This window comes from Ornithodoros turicata, chromosome 4, assembly GCF_037126465.1.
Source record: "Ornithodoros turicata isolate Travis chromosome 4, ASM3712646v1, whole genome shotgun sequence".
Classification (NCBI taxonomy): domain Eukaryota; kingdom Metazoa; phylum Arthropoda; class Arachnida; order Ixodida; family Argasidae; genus Ornithodoros; species Ornithodoros turicata.
Window position 1 is genome coordinate 31,262,523 of NC_088204.1, and position 21,581 is coordinate 31,284,103.

The 21,581-nt window shown below is 43.8% G+C and overlaps 1 protein-coding gene and 1 long non-coding RNA gene across 4 annotated transcripts in view; one reads left to right on the forward strand and one right to left on the reverse strand.

Moving 5' to 3' along the window:
- LOC135392286 (glucose dehydrogenase [FAD, quinone]-like) overlaps window positions 1-7,632 on the forward strand; it is a 40,506-nt gene extending 32,874 nt beyond the window's left edge. The window contains exons 4-5 of the mRNA XM_064623003.1: window positions 3,044-3,260; window positions 7,058-7,632. Of these exons, the coding sequence (XP_064479073.1) occupies window positions 3,044-3,260; window positions 7,058-7,217 (377 nt within the window). The 3' untranslated portion in view covers window positions 7,218-7,632. The remainder of the gene's footprint in view (window positions 1-3,043; window positions 3,261-7,057) is intronic.
- A 787-nt stretch (window positions 7,633-8,419) lies between these two features.
- LOC135391406 (uncharacterized) lies at window positions 8,420-19,949 on the reverse strand. 3 transcript variants are annotated; one of them, XR_010421928.1, is made up of 8 exons: window positions 15,105-19,949; window positions 12,299-13,799; window positions 12,109-12,192; window positions 11,842-11,940; window positions 11,564-11,662; window positions 11,291-11,389; window positions 11,054-11,131; window positions 8,420-10,865 (listed from the first exon to the last, which is right to left on the reverse strand). It is a non-coding gene; the product is annotated as an uncharacterized LOC135391406 (long non-coding RNA). The 3 variants fall into 3 exon arrangements; XR_010421927.1 differs by having other exon boundaries at window positions 14,212-19,949; XR_010421926.1 differs by having other exon boundaries at window positions 12,299-19,949.
- Window positions 19,950-21,581: the final 1,632 nt, after the last annotated feature.

The following is a 21,581-nucleotide window of genomic DNA, read 5'->3' on the forward strand; positions in this document are numbered from 1 at the left end:
CCTGGCTATTGTCTGATTTCCCGTTGGTGTATATAAACCCGGACCTGCACGCGCTTTTCTTGAAAAATCCCTCCGGAGTGCTGCCTTCCATTCTCTTCTTCTTCCATTCCGCTCTTCTGCTCTTCCATTCTTCTTCGGTCCCCCGAAGAGTCGTTGTGAAGGTTCGGGATCACTCCTCGAGCACCAAAAACAAGATGTTTGGCTTCTATTTTTCTATCCATGCTATATACTTTGCGTATCACTCGTACACACATATCCCATCCTTGGGATATGCCTATACGAGCTTATGTATATGGTGCTTCCCTCTGAACATGGGCGATGGCTCGTAAGACCCGCATTTGTCAATCCCTGGCAGTTTCATCTGGTATACTCATCCCTTTCGAACTCTGGAAATTCGGACCTCTCAAAGGAGCAGCGAGGCGGCACTGAACATTGCATGCATCTTCATTCAAAGATGCCTTCATTCAAGTACTCCCCTCCACATTATAGTAAATAGGCTTACGCACGCAGTCCGTTCACCTCTGTCGTGCAAGATTGAATGAAACGTTTCTACCCTCCCGGCTACCTATGAACCAATACCGATACCTACCAATACCTATGAACGTTCAACACGTCATCCCACTTTACATACCATGCCAATATGAGGACGGTGCCCAGAAGAAGAACAGTCACTGTTCGACATATCGGCGGCTCTAGTCCTCAGGCACTTCTCTTAACATGTCCTTACAGGTTCGCTGGGTTTTATACACTTCTTCGAAAGACAATGACAACATATGTTGCCTTTGATGCGCTGACGTTGTTGGCGTTGGTTGAGAATGCACCAGAAAATGGCCTAGAAGGAACAAAGCATATTTGGAGCTTTGTGGCTCCCCGTGAAATGCGCTCTCTCATTGCCGATAAATGTCAGGGAGAACAAGCAGTGAATCTTGATGTCCCTGGTTTGAAACTAGGCAAGGGGAAGCGCTTTCCCGTGGGAGCGGCAAAGGTGGTGTCCAAAATCCATTTTCTTTTCTTTTTTGAAGCCATTTCCTCGTGTATTATCTCTCAGCTTGACCATTTTTCTATAAACGGCAACGGCCTCAGCGCACCGAAATGAACAGATGTTGTCGTTGGGACAGTCTTCTATCCTTCGACATTAGTTCATTTGTGAAAACGAAGTAGGGCAACGCTCCAGGAGGTCATTCCTGCGACCATAAAATAGCCAACCTTACAAAGAATATTCATTAATTTTGAAATTTTGAATATTTCATAAGTAAACATGTATTCCCGATTTTTATATAATTCTGGCCACAATTGAGACGGACACTGTATATCGTATGTTTGAGCTAAAACTTTATTAGTTTAAGGGTTAGCTACCCTCTTTTGGGTCTCGTATGTGTTTATTTCTTGCATTTATCTACAGCCAGCGTCCAGAAAAGTGGAAGAAATAAAAGGCCCAACTGTTGTATTTCTTGCATTTAGTTTAGGTCGTCTAACAACTAAATCACAATCATTACATACAGAAATTATCCGCTTTATGAGAAGAACTCTAGCCCCTAGGGTCTTGTGTGAGGGGGATGATAATGAATCGTGCAGGCTGAATCAGCAGCTTTCTTCTTTCATCTGCACCGTTCAAGAACGGAAATGTTTTTCTTTTATTGCGTTCGGGTTCCTGATTTAATTGACGGATTCGAGAAAGATAGAAGTTAACAAATAAAAGAGGGCAAATAACAAATTGTGTGCGGTTAACTGCAAAATAGGAAGCCGTTTCCTAAACGTTAATCTGAAGTGTGCCTGCCAGGGTTGCGAAATTAGGTGACCCATTCCATTCCAATCCCAATCCGAGGAGTGGAAATAGGTGTTAATTCCATTACTCTCAATTTCTCGAAGTGGGGAGCTATAGTAAATTCCCATTCCCAGAATGGATGAAGGATCCCATTCCATTCATTGAATTCCGAAACTAATCCACAAAGAGAAATACCTGGAACATGTAAAGAGTCTGCCACTTGCCACCCAAGAAAAGAGTGAAATGGGGAACAATTACATGTTCTAGTCCCCTAGACTGCAGTTACTCCCCATTTTAGTTCCGTAAATCTGAAATTTGCCCCGAAAGACTGCAAATAGTCACTGAACTTCGCAAATGGTCCACTGAATCAAACAGTATCCGTAAATGTGAGGGCTTCGTGAATTTGAAGGAATAAAGGTATGTAACGTAGCTAGCTTAGCAATTTCCTCCCACACAGAGGAAGAATAGAGTTAAAGGTTCTTTCTTGCGAAATTTGGTCCTATGGATTCGCAAGATTTGATCACTCTACATATCACAGTTGACGGTTTACTTAAAAGTATTTTCACATTATGGACAGGATGCACTATGATTCATGGGCATGAATATTGTTCCAGGGGCTGTAGAACAGAGCGTAAAATGCAATCCCCTCTCTGTGACATTCATTTACTCTCGAAATGAACGAATTTATGTGGCAATGCGTTTAGTCCCCAAAAGGAGCAAAATTACTCCATTTTTTTCCTTAGAGTGCAGCGCAAAGGTAGCTAACGTCATCCGCATCAGAAATGATAAGGGCAACGTGTAGAAGGCTTCATTACATCAAAACGACACTGATACGACTGAAATTTTGCTAAGTACATATTACGACATTTATTACGAAATACTGAATAAAAACTCCAGCTGACTCGCTGGTCACGACCACGAGTGGCATATGTTACTGTAACCAAACTTTAGCTGTTGTAATTAAGTATCGGACAACCGACTTCACTGCTATGTCATAATCAGAGCCCAGAACGCGTTTCGAAGATGCATCGCCTCAGTAGAAGAGAACAGTTAAGCTCGGCAGCCGGACTCGTGACGCTGGACAACGGAGTGATCGTGGTGCGCGAACAGGGATCACCTAGACCATTCCATTCCAATCCGGTGAAAAAACAACTCCGTAACCCTCATGCCTGAACGACATAATTTCCCAGTAATATTCTTGTGGCAGAGTCGTTATCCATGCTGTGTAACTGCTTTTACATGTTTCATGCTCTGTAACCCAAATTCCGTACATTTCAGCGTCAAAGCTAGCGGTGCGACTCCTGACTACCCGCGCTATGAAGAGTCATGGTGTAAGGCTCTGGGACATTCCTTTTCCCGGGTGCGAGATGTTCGCCATGTACAGTGATGAATATCTCGCCTGCTTGGCGACGCAGCAAACATCGTCGGGTCTCCATTTTGTAGGGACATGCAAGATGGGAAGCGACAGAAGTTCCGTAGTGGACCCTAGCCTCAAGTAAGTCAAGGAAATGCAATCGGTTATTATTTAGTTACAACAATTACTATTTATACACACATTTATACATGAATACCTAGACTGCAACGCATTTGGCGTGAGAAAAAAAAAACTAGACCGAGTTTGGCAACCTGTGTAAGCTAAAGTAATTCTACCTTGGCAGAAATGCTTTACATGCGGCACAAACACCTTAAAGCTTTTTTAGATGGGTAGAAATCCAGCGAACCGGTAGAATGTAGGAAGGGAGTTGCCTCAGGACAGAAGCCGCCACAGTTTGAAACGTGCGAGCAACACGCTCATACATATTTTGCAAATGGCTGTATGACGGAAACTAGCTTCCCAGCCCATATTATACAGTATGTTTGTGTTTCTCGGATACGCACGGAATAACACAAATTATATTGCTATACGGTTGTTCCTAGCTTATGAGTGTTAGCGAAATTCAGGATGATCATCACATCAGTCTTTCTAACTAACAAGTAACTAAAAGGAGTAAGAAGAAAACAATTCTGCTTCGTTGCCTTTTTTGTGTGTTCCGTGTATTCCAGATTATGAAAAGTAGGGACAGCGGTAGCCGAGAAAGAGTCGGCCCCCACCCATATTTGTAGCGGAAATACTTTTTCCGATTACCAATGTAGAATACAACGTGATCGCTACTACGCTACCGAAAACAGTAGCGAATACGGTAGCGGCGCTACTAGTAGCGCAGCTATGTACAACACTGCCACGTTCATTAAACGTTCATAATTTTCTAATATGCAGCATAAAAGACACGGACAAAGTCGGCCTGACTTGGTCAGCTATGTCACGTTTGTATTCGTATCCGACTTTGCCTGGTCTTTTATGCTGCATATTAGAAAATTATGAACGTTTACCAATTACCCCGCTTTGTCCCTCCAACAGTAAAGCAGCACAATTTCCTCTGAGTTTTGCACTACGGCAACGACGCTTTTTGCTATTTAAACAAACAAAATATTTACAGTTCTTAAACAAATGTTCGAAATTGCAGACTGCGAAAGGGAATCTCAAAACAGCAAGTTAGGCAATGAGCTGTAAGAGAAAAGGGCAGCGTAAAGACGAGCAGAAAACAGTTATCACACATTATTTACCTTTTTCTCTCTTTCTCTCTTGCAACAGGAGTATTACCTTCAATAACTACATTATACATGGTGTTTGTTTTTATTCGCTACAGAATTTGTATTAAACACTACGAGAGCAAAATAGATGCCGTTTTAAAACGTCTATTTTGCTCTGGTAGTTTTTGGTAGTTAACTGCTAGAACTCAACTGCAAATTTGCAGTTGAGTTCTACGGCCAAGCTGAAAACCCCCGAGAAAAGTATGCAGCTATAACATGATTAAGTAGCTAAAATTCATTAATGAACTCTTTAATTAGGGGGCCGCGGGCAAAAGTGGGAGATCAGTATGATACACCATTCTAGTCGAGAGACATTCAACGTTTACCAACTCCTGAAACATATCACGTGCGTTAAGATATAAACCCCCGAATTTTGATATGCAAATGAGCCGAAACCTTCCCAGCTTCGACGTGGAAAGCTATCTTAGGCACTAAGCCACAGTAGCAAGGTAAATTCGGCTAATTGGGAACGCTCATGTCGGACATTCGTCCGGTAGGAACAGCACGTTTGGAAGTCACAGGATTAAGGCTGTCTCCCGGCCTTCAATGCATTCGGCGAATTGGAATTCGGCAGATTGGGAAAACACGCAGTAAGTAACGCATCAGCAGATTAGCCAATTTCAGCAGCACCTTTCATTTTTCTTATAATAGGCATATACCCCTCCCCTCTTTTCAGTAGTGACAGAAAAGTGTGTGTGTGTGCTGATGGAGAGAGTAATGGACCCGATTCAGCGCGCTCTGCAACGATAAGCAATTGTCGAGGGTGCGTGTACGCTTCTGTGACCGACCAGCCGTCTTGCCGTTCTTTTTTATGTGACAAGTGTGCGCCACATAAACACAGTGTTTCAGTAACCATGTCGTTTGTTGACGGGAATACGTTTTATAAATTTCCAACCGCACGGAATGGGAACCCGGAGCGCAGGGGATACAGTCTTCATTTAATGTAAGAGGGCCACGTGATTTGGAGCCATGGAGAGGATTGGATTACGTACCGATCCTGCAGGCCAGTTTAATCGCTTTCCCGCCCAGATATGCCTCTATCGGCGAATGCGATGCGCTTCACAGGCGCGTTTTCAGTTTCGGCTCATTTGCATGTCAAAATCCGAGGATTGTTATATTAAGGCTGGTCCGTGTTTCAGGACTTTTTTAAAAAAACGTGGAATGGCTTTCAACTGGATGGTCTCTCATTGTGTTTGCCCGCTTTCCCCCCAAATCCACTAATTAGAGAGTAAATTATGAAATTTTAGGTAATTAGTCACCTTGTAGTTACATACTTTCTTCGAGGGGATGTCAGCCTAGCCGTAGAACTCAACTGCAACAAAGGCATCTATTTTACTCAGCTATTTTTTGTAAATAGAAAATCCGTAACGAATAAAGATAAACACCCTGTATATGAACCGAGTAATGCGTATAATACATGATTAACTGTCTGCTTTGATACTGAGCTTTGGAACTATTTTCTGCCACAGCTAAAACGTAATAATGGCCCTTCCATGAGATCTGGAGAATATACACTAAGTACATTCGATTGAATTAATTGACTTTACGTCAGCATGTGTTGTACTTTTTATCATTCTATGCTATACCGGAGGGTTTCACTAACAAATGCTGTTGACCAAGTGGCATAGCTCTTTTTTCTAAAAAGGTAATTGTTAATCGGTACGCAGCTCTTTTTTCTGCTCTCGATGAAGAAATATATAATATATTGGGAAGTGCCAATGCCTGCCCTTGACTTTAATCGCGTTCCGCCGACGCCCTTCCTTTGGTAATATTTTAGTGCAGGCAGCTCTCACCACAGGCGACACTGTGTTATCCAGACACATATGTTGAGATACTGCATTTCTAAGAATATCGGCCTAATGAAAGATGATGATGATTCGAGTTTTTATGTCTCTACGACAACTAAGCTCATAATGCGCCACAACAACGCAAAAGAGAGGGAAACGTTTGCGAAAATGCTGACGGTAACACAATTGGGTGCGCTCGTTTTTGCAAGCAGCCCTAGTTATTTTACTGCTCCATTAATCAAATGTGCATGTGAGCGTAATCTGTATCGCAGAAGACAATATGCGCAGCAGATCACCTCAATTATCTTAGCTCTGCAAACTCACAAAGAAGTCTGCACTGTGTCGAGTCGAGCGACCGCTGGTTTATTCAGAACAGAAACAACGAGGGCTATTGAAAAAAAAAGTTGCGTTGTAACAGCTTTATGCAGCATTACCAACAAAAAAGTTAGGGGGAGGGGCGCGTCGCCAAACATTTGGGGTGGAGGCTGTTTAGGGTGGAGGAGGTCTGGATAAATCACTGGTCGCGACACTGGAGGCGCAGGTCAGTCTGCTTCCGTAACGTTTGCAGAACAGCGCGAAGAAAAGGGAACCGTCAATCATAGTCCCCACCCAATCCCACTCACATTCCTTTGTGGGCTCTCTTAAATACTTGATCAGTTTGTAGCTGGGGTCTGCATAAAATATTTCTCGCCTTCGCTACTGTTCGGCCGCGGTGATTGACTTTTGTACAAGAAAGCTCGTTCCTTGTCGTGCCACTCGCCAAATTCAAGAAGGGGTCTTCCTTTCACTTCTCCTTTGAAACGTACACTGTGATCGCACAGCAATGTGATAAAGACGCCATGGGACTTACGAAGGTGATGCATTTTGCTTGCAGGCTCAGAGGAGGCGTGCAGAACTTGCGTGTGGTGGACGCCTCCGTGATGCCAAACGTGGTTTCTGGAAATACTATGGCCGCAGTGTACATGATCGCAGCGAAGGGAGCCCATATGATACTCGAAGACAACGGCTACTGTACCACCGCGCAAAATAATTAGGACCACGTCAGTGCGTCTCAATAGAATGAGAGTGCATCAATGCTGGATTGTCGGCCTCTACACGTTCTACGACGTTTATGCAAAGTTCCATGAGGCTGCTCAATTGATTTTCTTGGTCGATAAATGTTGGTGCAATATTGGCATTCAGACAGTTCCACTGTCCCAGTGTACGCAAACAATATCAACAAAGGACACCTGCCTTTAAACAACTAACTATATTATCATGTATGCTAACAATAATATTTGCAAAATGTACTAACAAAATATAGTGAAGATAATTACCAAGAATATAGTTGTTTGCCATTTGTTACATGTAAACCTACTTCCAGTTATGTTCATTGTCGTTTGTTGTTTTTTATTTAAATTGCAGCCCTGCGAGACTAAGAAAAATAAAGTGTGCTTTCTTCAAAAACGATCCAGTGACAAGTATTTGTGAAGCTTCAAACCATCGCTCGTCGTTCTTTCTGTTTCAAAGCCGGCGGAGCAAATGGGCACAGCATTAGGTGCGCCCATGCAGATATATGATCTTCGGCATAATGAGGACTTCATTTCAATCCGATTGGTGTCGTCCGCGACTGTACGATTAGTCGTGATTGTCTATTTTTATACAAATGCGTACATATTGTTTATGAAGTACCATCTGTGATCGAATTACTTCGATCGCTTACTTCGATTACTTCGGCTCGGTCTGCTCGTCGTTTTATCTTATTTTATGTGGATGATGTTCCCGCGTACGAATCACCTACTAGAGGGATTCATGTTGCTTTTAATCTGATATCGGATCAGCTTGACCTTTTACAGCAGCAGCAGCAGCAGTTAAAGGAACTGTAAAGTGAGTTTCAACCCAGGGTAACCTTATGATTATATGAAAGCCTAAGAAGAGTACATCTCAGTCACGTAATATTTACTTTGGAATCCCTTTCTTCCTTGAGGAATCGAATTTGAAAGGTTGCATTCGAGCACAAGGCTCAGTACTCCCTAAGCAAAAACACTGAGTAGGCTCGTATCAGCTATGGCTAGTCTCGTCTTTCTCGTCTGTGTCCTGGTCTGTGGTGAAACCGTAATGGCCGAAATCTTAGGCACACTAGTTTTTCTGGGGCACACGCCGTCTGATGTCGAATTTACCAAACCTGAATACCCTCGGGTTGCGAATAGTCCAGCAGTTACGCATTCAAAACTTTTAATAATAATAATAACTTTATTTTTGTTAAGGTACCCAAAAACAACCACTAGGGTCTACTAATTGGTGCACCGCACAAGGTTATACACGTGAACAAAGACAGTAAAATATACAAAAAGCCAACAAGGTTAACAGTAAAACAAACGAAGTTAAATAGAAACAATGGCACTAATACTAGTAAGAAAATCACGAGAAGGAGCGAAAATGTCGATGTCATGGTGTTGTAAGGCGGAGTTAAACATTAGTTGTAAACGATTGATTGGATGAAGCTTTGCAAAAGAGTGAGGATAGAAAAGAAGATGAGACCTCAGAGAACGTGAGGGCACTCGAAAGTTGATGCACGAAAGTAGTTCGGGGCAGGCGATGACAGAATGTATGAGCTTATACAAGAAATGACAGTCACGAATCGTTCTGCGATGAGATAGTGTGGGAATGGAGAGTTTATTCAGTATATGATCGTAGTTATAGTAAGTGCTGCAGCCAAGATGACGAAGATGAAAAACAAAGATGAAGCGTCGCTGGACGTTTTCTATGTCAGCGGACTGAGTGATACTGAGGCAGTTCCAGGCCACTGATGCAAATTCAAGAAGAGGGAGTACGGTGGAGAAGAATAGGCGAAGGAAACAAGATGGATCTTGAAAGTTTTTGGTGATCCGCGAGATGATGCCGAGTTTACGCATCGCACAGTTGCACAGCTGAGTTACATGCGTGTGAAAAGTTAAAGAGCTGTCAAGATGAAGACCCAAGTCTTTAATGGACGATTCACGTCTAATATGAACAGAGTCGAGAGAGTAAGTATAATGACATGGATGCGGCTTTCGAGTGAAAGAGATGACGGCTGTCTTAGAAATGTTCAGGTTAAGCAAATTGTTTGAGCACCAACGATGGATTCGAGAAATGTCATCTTGCAGAGCGGTACAGTCGTGAATCTCATCAATGACACGAAATAACTTAATGTCATCAGCATATTGCAGGACGTGGCAGTTACGTAGACAGGTTACAAATCGTTAACAAACATGTTAAACAGTAATGGCCCCAGGGTAGATCCCTGGGGCACGGCAGATGTCATGTAGTAAGGATGAGAATATGCATCTTTGTACCGAACAATGTTGTACCGGCCGCAGAGATAGGAAGAAAACCATTTGCAGAGTGAAAGTGAGATACCATATAGTGACAACTTTGTGATCAACAATTCATGATTAATAGTGTCAAAGGCCTTAGACAGATCAAAATACACAGAATCAACCTGCTTATGGTTTTCAATGTGCAAGCTGTTTCAATGTGTGCTGTTTTGTTTGTACGAGGCACGCCGGAGACACAGCATGACTGACGACACGACGCCATCTGCAGAATCGTCGACGGTAGATGAATTGCCGCCGTCGGCGTCCCTTGCCGCGTGAAGATCTTGTCCCGTATGTCATATCACCGAAACACAGAAGAAAAGAAAGTTTCAAGACGCAGATTCGTCATTTTGGAGATGGCTGCTCTTAGCTTCCTTCCTATCTAGTTTTTTTTTCTACAACCCGAGTTTTACATAAAAATCGACGACAAGTATTGCATTGCGTTAGATTTTGCACAATTTAAAAAAATTAAAATTGACATTTTTAAAAAAATTGAAAGTAATTTTAAAATAATTTTAAAGTAAAAAGTGCAACACTTGCCGTGGATTTTCTGTGTAAAACTTGGGTTGAATGATTACTACTATTAAACTTACGTTACACGACATTCACATGAGGAGGTGGCAAAAACCCAGTAAGAACAAATGCCATTGGCCGCATGACTCTAGGTGGTGTAGTTTTTTATTATAATTCAATGACATGTTTTCCCTGACACCCTGTATAAAAGATATGAAGCAGAAAAAAACAACAACAACAACAAATTACATTCAATGCAGAGGGCGAAGTACAACAACGGACAGGAGTACACTCGACGACTGATATTCTGCTAAAAAAGATTGTCTCAACTGTGGCTAAACTGCTCGCACCATCATACTTCCCACAGAACCAATATATTTCTGCTTCCGATATTTCTCACTATTGTTTGGTAATAAGACATGGATAAAAGGCCATATGTGGCCTTTATACCAACATCAGAGTAAGCATGTCTCAAGAAAATCTGCTGCCGACAAAAAAAGTATATATACTACTAAAAGCTACTGGGTACATCAGACCCATTTCGTGGCTCATAGAAGCTCGCTAGGTCAGTCCGTGAGTGCACGTATCGGCAACCTCATATGGCAACAAAGTGACTTTTTACCAGCTGCTCCTTTTTTCCCGCTGCCGTTTGAAGTTCTTCATCGAACTTCAGGAAGTCAGCTACGGACCGGAAAGGCTCCTCCACAAGCACTGTCTGATTTGCAGGGTTAGTAGAGTTATTCAATGCTCGAAGAATAGCCTGAAGCTGCTCGCCGTGCGTGTGCTGTGTTAGTTGGAGCATATGAAGCAATTTCAGCACCTCTCCTTAGAACCCTGTAACAGCGGTTCCAAGCTCAGATATATTCCAGCTTAACAGCGACCACATGGCCAGAAACATCACGGTCTTTTCTTCCCCCTTCTTTGTAACATGTGGAAGACATTCGCTTCAATGCTATGCTATCCTCTCACTCAAAGCTGCAATTTGACGGGGTACGTGGCAACCTGAAATTTTATTACGTTACCTTGTAGAGGTGCACTTCTGGCATGAACAGCTGAGGAAGCAGCAGAAGCAGAGGTGGAGGTGGGGCGAATACGGGTGACTGCGTAACCAAACATACAGAGGAAATAGAATGTACAGATAAATATGCAACAATGTTATAAATGGAACATATACCACAATCTCGCAGACTATATATATATATATATATATATATATATAAACAATAGTGAGTGTAGAAGGAAATCAAATGAGTACAAACTGGAATGTTCCTGGTACAGAATGCGAGGCAGTTCGGGTGCACTTCTGGGTTGGGCAGCCGAGGGAGGAGCAGGAGCAGTGGTGGGGCGTATACGGCTGACTGCAGGTCAGCCATACACAATTAAATGTGCAGGTGAATATGTAACGATGTCACAAATGAGATATATCACGCACGTGGACAATCTCGAAAATGAAAAAAAAAACATCTGAGCGTGAAAAGAAATTGGTCAGAACAGACTTCCTTATTCTAAGAAAATCACATATTAGTACAAACCAGAGTATTCCTGGTGCGGCATGTGGGGCAGTTCAGGTGCACTTCTGGTATGGACAGCTGAGGGAGGAGCAGCAGCGGAGATGGGGCGAATACTGCTGGCTGCAAGTCAACGATGCAGAGAGAATTGAATGTACATGTGATTATGCAGCGGTGTCACAAATGGGAGAGATGGTATATCACAAGCTCTTATACATTGTCAAGAAGAAATTCAGTGAATATGGAAGGAAAATGTCTGAAAAAGTATTTGCTGTTGCAAAAAATCACACATTTGTACAAACCGGAATGTTCCTGGTACAGTGTGTGGGGCAACTCAGGTACACTTCTGGTTTGGACAGCCGAGGGAGGGGCAGAAGCAGAGGTGGGGCGAATACTGCTCGCTGCAATTCAAGTATAGAAATAACTAAATGTACAGGTGAATATGCAACGATGTCAGAAATCAGAAATATCACAAGCTGGTAATAGAGTGAAAGAGAAAACAGAGTGCGTGCAAGAAAAAAGACCAGAGCAGTCTTTCCTATTGCAACAAATCGGATATCAGTACAAACCAGAATGTTCCTATTAGAGAGTGTGAGACAGTTCAGGTACTCTGAAGCTTGACGCTGCTGTTACGCTAGGCATATGAGACGGTCCTGAAAAATATTCCTATTTTAATACCAACACATGTACAAACCCTGCTCAGCACTATGAACAGGTGTGTCAGGAACCTATGAAGGGAAAATCACGTTCCCTACATACCTTCAATATACCCGACTGGGATGCAGCCCTGCAGCTCCAATGAATCATCCTTTTCAACTTCGCTATGCCCACTGTACGAAGCATTGGGGCTGTTTTGGCTCCCTTATGGAAAAGAATATAGTCATGTTGATGGCGTTATAAATGATAATGTTGATAGTGCTGAATAGCGTTAGGTAACTGTGGTCATACTTCTCTAGTTAATCAGATAATTTCATAGACTAAGCTTTTAACATCTGGCATAGCCAGAAGCTCTGGGGTTTCGGGGTTGAGACTCCCTAAATGGATACATTTGGGAGAGGGGAATGAGCAGGAATCCCCGTCTCCCACATATGTCCCTGAAGAACCCCTCCAGAAATATTTTTCTGGCTAAGCCGCTGCTTCTAATGGCTGTGTACACATCAAAGTAAAGCTGGGATACCTTTCTACTCAATGCATAATGCATAAAAAGGCTTGCACAATGCTGTTTTCAGACTGATCTGCATGTTCAGATAGCAAGACAGGTTTCGAGACATGTCACACAGGATGTTTGTTTTTAGCTCTCACAGAATTTTTATTAAAAATAAACTACAGAGCAGCTTAGATGTTTTCCCAACGTGTGAGTCATCAGATGTCGACACTTTCATTCAAATTTCTGTCTCAACAGCTGTCACACGAAAGTGGTATTACTTCTGTGAGCGTAGGGAGAAAGACACGGACAGCGACACAACTCCTCCCGTTCTGTTATGTGTTCCTGTCCGCATCTTTCTCCTCAAACTGAGGGAAATGATACCACTTTCGAACGTACCCCAGCTCACTTACACTCTTTTCTTTTGCGTTAAACTGTCACCCCCTTTTCGAAGGAGCAGTGGTCAAGAGGAACCCCCCCACCGACCTTGGAAGAGAGATTATCTACATGTGACACAGACGGTGCAAGCGCCCACGATCTCAGCTGCTCTTCAAAGTTAGCTTGCGGAGGAACACTGGATGAGCGAGCGTCTCCATCGTATTCTTGGTTTTGAAGACTCGACTCAGCAGACGCACTAAACACGATGTCAACACTTTGAAACGGTAATGGATTCGGAACCGCGAGAATGTTCTCAGTTGCATTCGTGTTCTCAGCAGTAGTATGGGATCAGCTCAAGTATCCGGAAACTCACATCTTCGTCTGGACGCCATTAATTAGCAATTAGAGCTAATTGGGACCCCCCACATTAATCAGGACCCACCAGGGAGTCATTACACTAATTGGGGATCATCTAAGACACGTCCAGACCACTGTGTGAGTTGCCGGCTACTTGAGCTGATAAAAAATAAAAAAAATAGATAGAGATAGAGTGGAGAGAAGGAGTTTAGTTGAAGATCAACAACGCCATCTTGTAGAAAGCGGTCCGGAACGGCCGCTGACTGTCGCTGGGCGACGGAGCACGGAGGCAGGTTGCAAAGCATCGCAGCACCAGTTCCGGACATCCTGTGACGTCAGCTGTGACGTCATCATGGCATGTCTGGGCAAGTTAGGACAGCTCTGGACATGCAAGGAGAAAAACACTCGTAATACAGAGGCTGGGAAAGCAAGAGTATGCAAACCATCAATAGCTAACAAGAAAATAGAACTAGTTACACAACAAATGATCCCACCACAACAGGAGCGCAGAACCATGCGACTGCTCCATCCGAGAGGCAGGCAGAAACTGACTCGTAATGCTTTTTTGTCCTGTATAAAGCCCCGCAGCTGCACCCCCTAGCGGTTACTTTCTCAACTAATCTCACAACAAAATTATTAAGAATCACGCCAGCGCTACTGCCGTTCCCAAGGCAGAAGATGATAGAAAATGCCGGGGATGCCCGGTCAACAGCAACCAGCACTGGCACGAAAATCGCAAACAAAGCGGGAACAAAGTTGACGAAAGCATTAGTTACGCAACAAATCACCTCACCACAGCAGGAGCGCAGACCGATGCGACTGCTCTCCGTGACAACCAGCCAGAAACTGAGCGAGCGCGGGGAGCGCACGTCTGCTTTCTGCGACAGCCGGAGAGAAACTGACTGGGGCGCCGCTCCGCGGCCGCTACGCATACGCGCTCCTAGCGCCCTCTGGGGTGACCACCTCCGAGAGGCTAAGAGTGAACAGCATTCCTGCGCCCTCTTCTCTCGTTGCTCATTGGTCGTGAGGCTAAGTGAGAAGAGCATTCCTGCGCCCCCTGCTGGCCGTTCTCATTGGTCGTGAGGCTAAGAGAGAAGAGCATTCCTGCGCCCCCTGCTGGCCGTTCTCATTGGTCGTGTCGTCATCCTATTGTCTCAGGGCTACACTGTTCTTTTCCACTAATGCTCCTTTGGTCAATCTGTAGTGAAGCCACGGTATGACGTCATCATGCACCTGCGTGGCTCAAGGACGCGTGCGCTATAGACAGGGGACCTATTATTTATTGAATCACTATCCCAAGATTATTTCCTTTATTATTCTATAACAACTGAATAGGAAACTATTGCAGAAGAGCACCATGCATGAAAGCTGATCGTAGGAATTCCAAAGTCTTACTAAATGAGACTTGCAAAAGAACAAAATATCCTAACACGTAACTCCATCAACGGCAAATAAGAGGACTAGGTACTCAACAAATCAACACAGAGTAAGGGTAAAGAGGAGCGCAGAACTCAGGGCAGCACTATCGTCAAGACAACAATGTTCCTTGTCAAAAGAGAAAAATTACAAAACGTCAACACAGGAAAGCATGCATATCGGGCCATGTCAGAACACGTCAGCACAAATTGTACGACTGCTGAGCAACAGAGGAAAACGAACACTTGAACAGAGTGAAAAGACACTCACCATAATTTTTCCCGTTCACAGCATTCCCTCATTGTAAACCCGCTCGTTACAAAATCCACCTGCATCGTCGTACACCATTCACCAGTGACGAACCACACATCCGCACCCCATCAGAGGCAGACAGAACCCCACCGAAGCTACGCTCTTCCACTGACGGCCAACGCCAGGAGCAGAATTTGCGTGTCGAGACCCGTCAGTGTCCAAGAGAGAAGTGAATCCTTGCGCCCCCTGCAGGCCGTTCTCATTGGTCGTGACGTCATCCTATTGTCTCAGGGCTACACAGTTTTTTTTCCACTAATGCTCCTCTAGACAAGGTCAACCTGAAACAATAGTCTCTCGGTATGCGGTCATCATGCAGGTGCGTGGCTCAAGGACGCGTACGCTCTAGACAGGGGACCTATTATTTATTGAATCACTATCCCAAGGTTATTTCCTTTATTCTTCTATAACGATTACATAGGGAACTATTGCAGAAGAGCACCATAGACAAGAGGAGATTGTAGCATTTCATGCCCAAAGTCTTACTGTACAGGAAAAAAAATGGTTCAGCAAGACATAAAGTCACACACCTGTCCCCCTCGCGGTTACTCTCTGAACTAAATGAATCGCAAAATTATTAAGAATAGCTCTACTCCCATTCAAGGCAGCACTATCGTCAAGAATATGCCTTGTACAAAAAGAAAAAAACTACATGCAGAAGGAAAGCATGTCAGAACAAGCCCAGACATGGTCAGCACATGTTTGTCAGACAAGGGGGGAAAAAGCGAAAAGAAACAAAGAAGGAAACCAGCATCAAACTATTTCTTCTTATTCAAAAACAGTGCTCATCATAAATCTGCCCAGGACAATACACACCATTTTTCTATTGCCACACTTTTTTCCAGTAATGGTCAATGCATTGATACAGACTGCATGACGTCATCACATCCTGTCTGAAGAAGAAGACACCGGCAAAGACTCCTATCATTCATTGAATCGCAAGATTATTTCCTTTGTCCTACTCTTAATGACATTGATTCTCTCATTAAAATTCAACAAAAAAGCACCCCGCATATTAACGATTTTCACCCCAAAGGCTCATCATGGTCATTAGAATTACAGTAAACTGCCACTGCTCTTTTAAAATAATAAGTGAGATCACTCAACATCACCTCCAGGCTTATGTAATACGTGACCCTTTCTATGCTCATACATTCGTTGTCTGAGGCTGCACCTGCGAGCAAAAAAGGCGCGGAAGCCGGGTGGGCAAAGTTCCATTCGCGCATTGCGAGCATAAAGGCGGGAAAGCCTGGTAGCAAAGTTCTATTCGCGCATTCCAAAGCACAAGACAGAACGCCTTTACGGGAACACGATAGCATTCCTATACTATATTAATGATTATTGCATTGCAGTTTAGAAAAACTACAACTAAACTATAATTTTAGGAGCCCAACTTTCTATGGAAACTATAATTACCCTATTACTTGGATCGTTATTAATGAAGCGCTCCAATTTTTTCTCTGTTCCCATTTCAGCCTTGTCATGCAGTGAAGCAGACTCACATCCAAAATAATTAATTTACACTGAGGGTGCCGTGCTTCAGGAATACCTATCCTGCGCTCAGATGCAAGCATTTCTTTACGGATACAGCTGACTTCCTCAACATACCGAGCTCCTAACAAAATCAAACAAACAATAAGAGAAACCCTCTTCTCAGCTGCACCATGCGACTTTCTTCTATGTAAAATCGGTGATTTGAGGAAGAGAGCAGCGAAAAATTGCGCGCACTTGTGCTTGACTTAAAAAACCTGAAGCATATGCCAATAAACCAAGAAAAAGACACTCATGTCTGGTATCTGATAGTGTCACATACACAGACGCATTGTCGCAAAGAAAGCACAGGACAGGGATACACAAATTTCCTTAGGTGAGCAGGGAAAAGGCTTAAGACCTCAGGAATAATAGCAGAGTCACTGGACATCGCTACGCGGCTAACACAAATAACAAGATAATAGCGGCGGGTAAAATTGCAACACTGCTAAACAAGCCCCAACATGCCATCATGACGTCGCAAACCAGGAAAAAGAAGCACGCGCGCACACACAGCAGCTCAGGAATGCACAAGGAGAGGTGCTTATAGGAATTTCTACTCCACACACTCAGATACCAGCATTTCTGCACAAATACCTATAACGGCTGACTTCCTCAACATATCGAGGAAAGCGAATACTGACACTCAACAGATAACAAAAAACAAACAAATTCCATTCTCATGAACTCTCCTCTGCCGAGCGGCTTTCTCCTGCTCTACCTGGATGCTGACTGTTTCCCCTCATCTACATTCTGAGTAAAAGCCGTGAAAGGAGAAAAGAACCGCGAAAAATTACACGCATTTGTGCTCCAATAGCTGTAACTGCAAGAAACCGTAGCGCACGCCAATACACTGAGAAAAAGACACCCATTTCTGCCACCAGATAATTCTTGCATAATGCCACATACACAGCCGCATTACCCTTGCGTAAAGAAAGCACAGGACAAGGATACACAAATTTCCATAAGTGAGCAGTCGAACCGCTCAGAAATAACCGGAGAATCAACGCTTATCGCAACGAAACTCGACGGCTAGCACAACATGACACCAACAACATACTAGCAGCGGGTAAAATTGCAACACTGCTAAACAAGTCCAGACATGCCACGATGACGTCACAAAGCAGGAAAAAAAGCACACGCATGCACGCACAGAGGACAACGCATTAAACACACGGAGCGCTCAGGAATAATCGTAGCGTTACCGCACATCGCTACGAAGCTCAACGTCTAACCCAAGACGACAGCAACAAGATATTAGCGAAGAGTAAAAATTGCAACACTACTGAACAAGTCTAGACATGCGACATCGCATACAAAACACTGGTGATCGGGGAAAAGGCCTAAGCCTGCGGCGGATCATCATAGAGCATACACAACTTCATTTTTCTATTTTGCCTAAACTAAACGCGGTCTGCTTGGAAAACGACGTACAAATTTTCTTAAGGAGCAGAGAAATATAGAAATTTCTACTCCGTGCTCAGATACCAGCATTTCTGCTCAAAAACCTGCAAAATTAAGCACTGATTACTTCGTCAAGATATCGAACACCCAACAAAATCAAACAAACAACCGCACTTCCACTGGTAGAACACTATTCAGCTTTTACGCCGGAGGCTTTCTTCTACATAAGAGTAGAGAAAATAAGAAAAAGAGCAGCGAAATATTACACGCACTTTTGCTTGACTTAAAAAACCTGAAGCATATGCCAATAAACCAAGAAAAAGACACTCATGTCTGGTATATGATAGTGCCACATACACAGACGCATTACCCTTGCGTAAAGAAAGCACAGGACAGGGATACACAAATTTCCTTCAGTGAGCAGGGAAAAGGCTTAAGCCGTACCGCCTAGGAATAATCGGAGAATCACCGCTTATCGCTACGCGGCTAGCACAACATGACACCAACAAGATATCAGCGAAGGGTAAAAATTGCAACACTACTGAACAAGTCTAGACATGCGACATCGAATGCCAAAACACTGGTGATCGGGGAAAAGGGCTAAGCCTGCGGCGGATCATCATAGAGCATACATAAGTTCATTTCGCGTAAACTAAACGCGGTCTGCTTGGAAAACGACGTACAAATTTTCTTAGGGAGCAGAGAAATATAGAAATTTGTACTCCGTGCTCAGATACCAGCATTTCTGCTCAAAAACCTGCAAAATTAAGCACTGCTTACTTCGTCAAGATATCGAACACCCAACAAAATCAAACAAACAACCCCACTTCCACTGGTAGAACACTATTCAGCTTTTACGCAGGAGGCTTTCTTCTACATAAAAAGTAGAGAAAATAAGAAAAGAGCAGCGAAATATTACACGCACTTTTGCTCGCATAGCTATAAGAGAAAAAAATAAATAAAAGAACGACGCACACGCTAATAAACTGCGACAAAGACACCCATTTCTGCTATCAGATAATTATTGCATAATGCTAAATACTCATTTGCATTGGCCCTGCGTGAAGAAAGCACAGGACAGGGATACACAATCTATCTTAAGCGAGCACGGAAAGTCACTTCTACTCGAACAGCTTAATACCATAAAGTCTGAATTTTTGCAAAGAAAATAAAGCTTGAACAACGCTACGAAGGTGACAGACACATACTAACAAAAAACAAACAAATTCCATTCTCATGAACTCTCCTCTGCCGAGCGGCTTTCTCCTGCTCTACCTGGATGCTGACTTTTTCCCCCCTCACCTACATTCTGAGTAAAAGCAGTGACAGAAGAAAAGAACCGCGAAAATTACACGCATTTGTGTCACAGGACAGGGATACACAAATTTCCTTAAGTGAGCAGGGAAAAGGCTTAAGTCGTACCGCTCAGGAATAATCGGAGAATCACCGCTTATCGCTACGCGGCTAGCGCCTGAACAGCGCTACGAACGTGACAGATACATACTAACAAACAAACAAACAACAGCAGGACCGGCGTCGGGCACTCATAAAATACCCTGCCCAAAACAAAGACTTCACCAGGTTCGCGAGGCAATTCCATTAAAAACGCTCGTCCTATCCTACAGATAGCAATGCAAACGCGACTGCCCTTATTTTTTAAAACCACTATTTCACGCAATAGTACATAAATGTATCACTCGTGTCACACGAAAAGGCAAACACTTACCTGTCAAGTGGGGTCCCAGCGCGTGCGCGCGCGCACACACACACTAACATTTTCACACTCACAAACACAAAGTCTATTTTCACAACCACATAAATCCATATTATTCCTCAGGTCAATAATTATCCTGCCATCGTCAAAAGACGGCACAGACATGTATGCTTACGCAAGACAATCGGTCCTCGTTCCGGATGTAATAGGATATCGTCACTCGGCCGGCGCGAACCAATAAAGAAAGAAAGGAATGCATGTTCGCTACGAAGAAAACGGTGCCGTGCTTCTACGCAGCGATCATTATACAGACGCGTAAATGTGAACATCATTCGCTACACACTGTAGCTCTCATCATTTTTAAACCAGACCGTGTTCATAGGTCTTCACTAAATAGGTGAGCCGATAATGACTCCAAATAAAATCAAATAAAATAATCATTCCAGCATCGCTGGCTGCAAGCTTGGGTACCCAACAGAGCAGCGCGCTCCCATCAACACGCCTTGGGCTGACCTTACACACCCGAAGCCTTTTCTGAATACATTCTCCAGGCGCTGGAATAAAAGATTTATCGCGAGGGTACTACGATGTCAGCTCTGTTGCTGTTTAAGTGATAAAACAGTGCGCCCGAACCGCGAAGCGCGCGCGCGGGCCCGGTCTCGCGGTTTGGACTCGCGACGCGTGCGATTCCCCGCGGCGCGAGCGCAACGCGGACCCGTTCTCGCGGTTTGGACGCGCGCGATTGCCCGAGTAAGCGCACTGTTTTATCACTTAAACAGCAACAGAGCTGACATCGTAGTACCCTCGCGATAAATCTTTTATTCCAGCGCCTGCAGAATGTATTCAGAAAAGGCTTCGGGTGTGTAAGGTCAGCCCAAGGCGTGTTGATGGGAGCGCGCTGCTCTGTTGGGTACCCAAGCTTGCAGCCAGCGATGCTGGAATGATTATTTTATTTGATTTTATTTGGAGTCATTATCGGCTCACCTATTTAGTGAAGACCTATGAACACGGTTTGGTTTGGTTTAAAAATGATGAGAGCTACAGTGTGTAGCGAATGATGTTCACATTTACGCGTCTGTATAATGATCGCTGCGTAGAAGCACGGCACCGTTTTCTTCGTAGCGAACATGCATTCCTTTCTTTCTTTATTGGTTCGCGCCGGCCGAGTGACGATATCCTATTACATCCGGAACGAGGACCGATTGTCTTGCGTAAGCATACATGTCTGTACCGTCTTTTGGCGATGGTAGGATAATTATTGACCTGATAAATAATATGGATTTATGTGGTTGTGAAAATAGACTTTGTGTTTGTGAGTGTGAAAATGTTAGTGTGTGTGTGTGCGCGCGCACGCGCTGGGACCCCACTTGACAGGTAAGTGTTTGCCTTTTCGTGTGACACGAGTGATACATTTATGTACTATTGCGTGAAATAGTGGTTTTAAAAAATAAGGGCAGTCGCGTTTGCATTGCTATCTGTAGGATAGGACGAGCGTTTTTAATGGAATTGCCTCGCGAACCTGGTGAAGTCTTTGTTTTGGGCAGGGTATTTTATGAGTGCCCGACGCCGGTCCTGCTGTTGTTTGTTTGTTTGTTAGTATGTATCTGTCACGTTCGTAGCGCTGTCCAGGCGCTAGCCGCGTAGCGATAAGCGGTGATTCTCCGATTATTCCTGAGCGGTACGACTTAAGCCTTTTCCCTGCTCACTTAAGGAAATTTGTGTATCCCTGTCCTGTGACACAAATGCGTGTAATTTTCGCGGTTCTTTTCTTCTGTCACTGCTTTTACTCA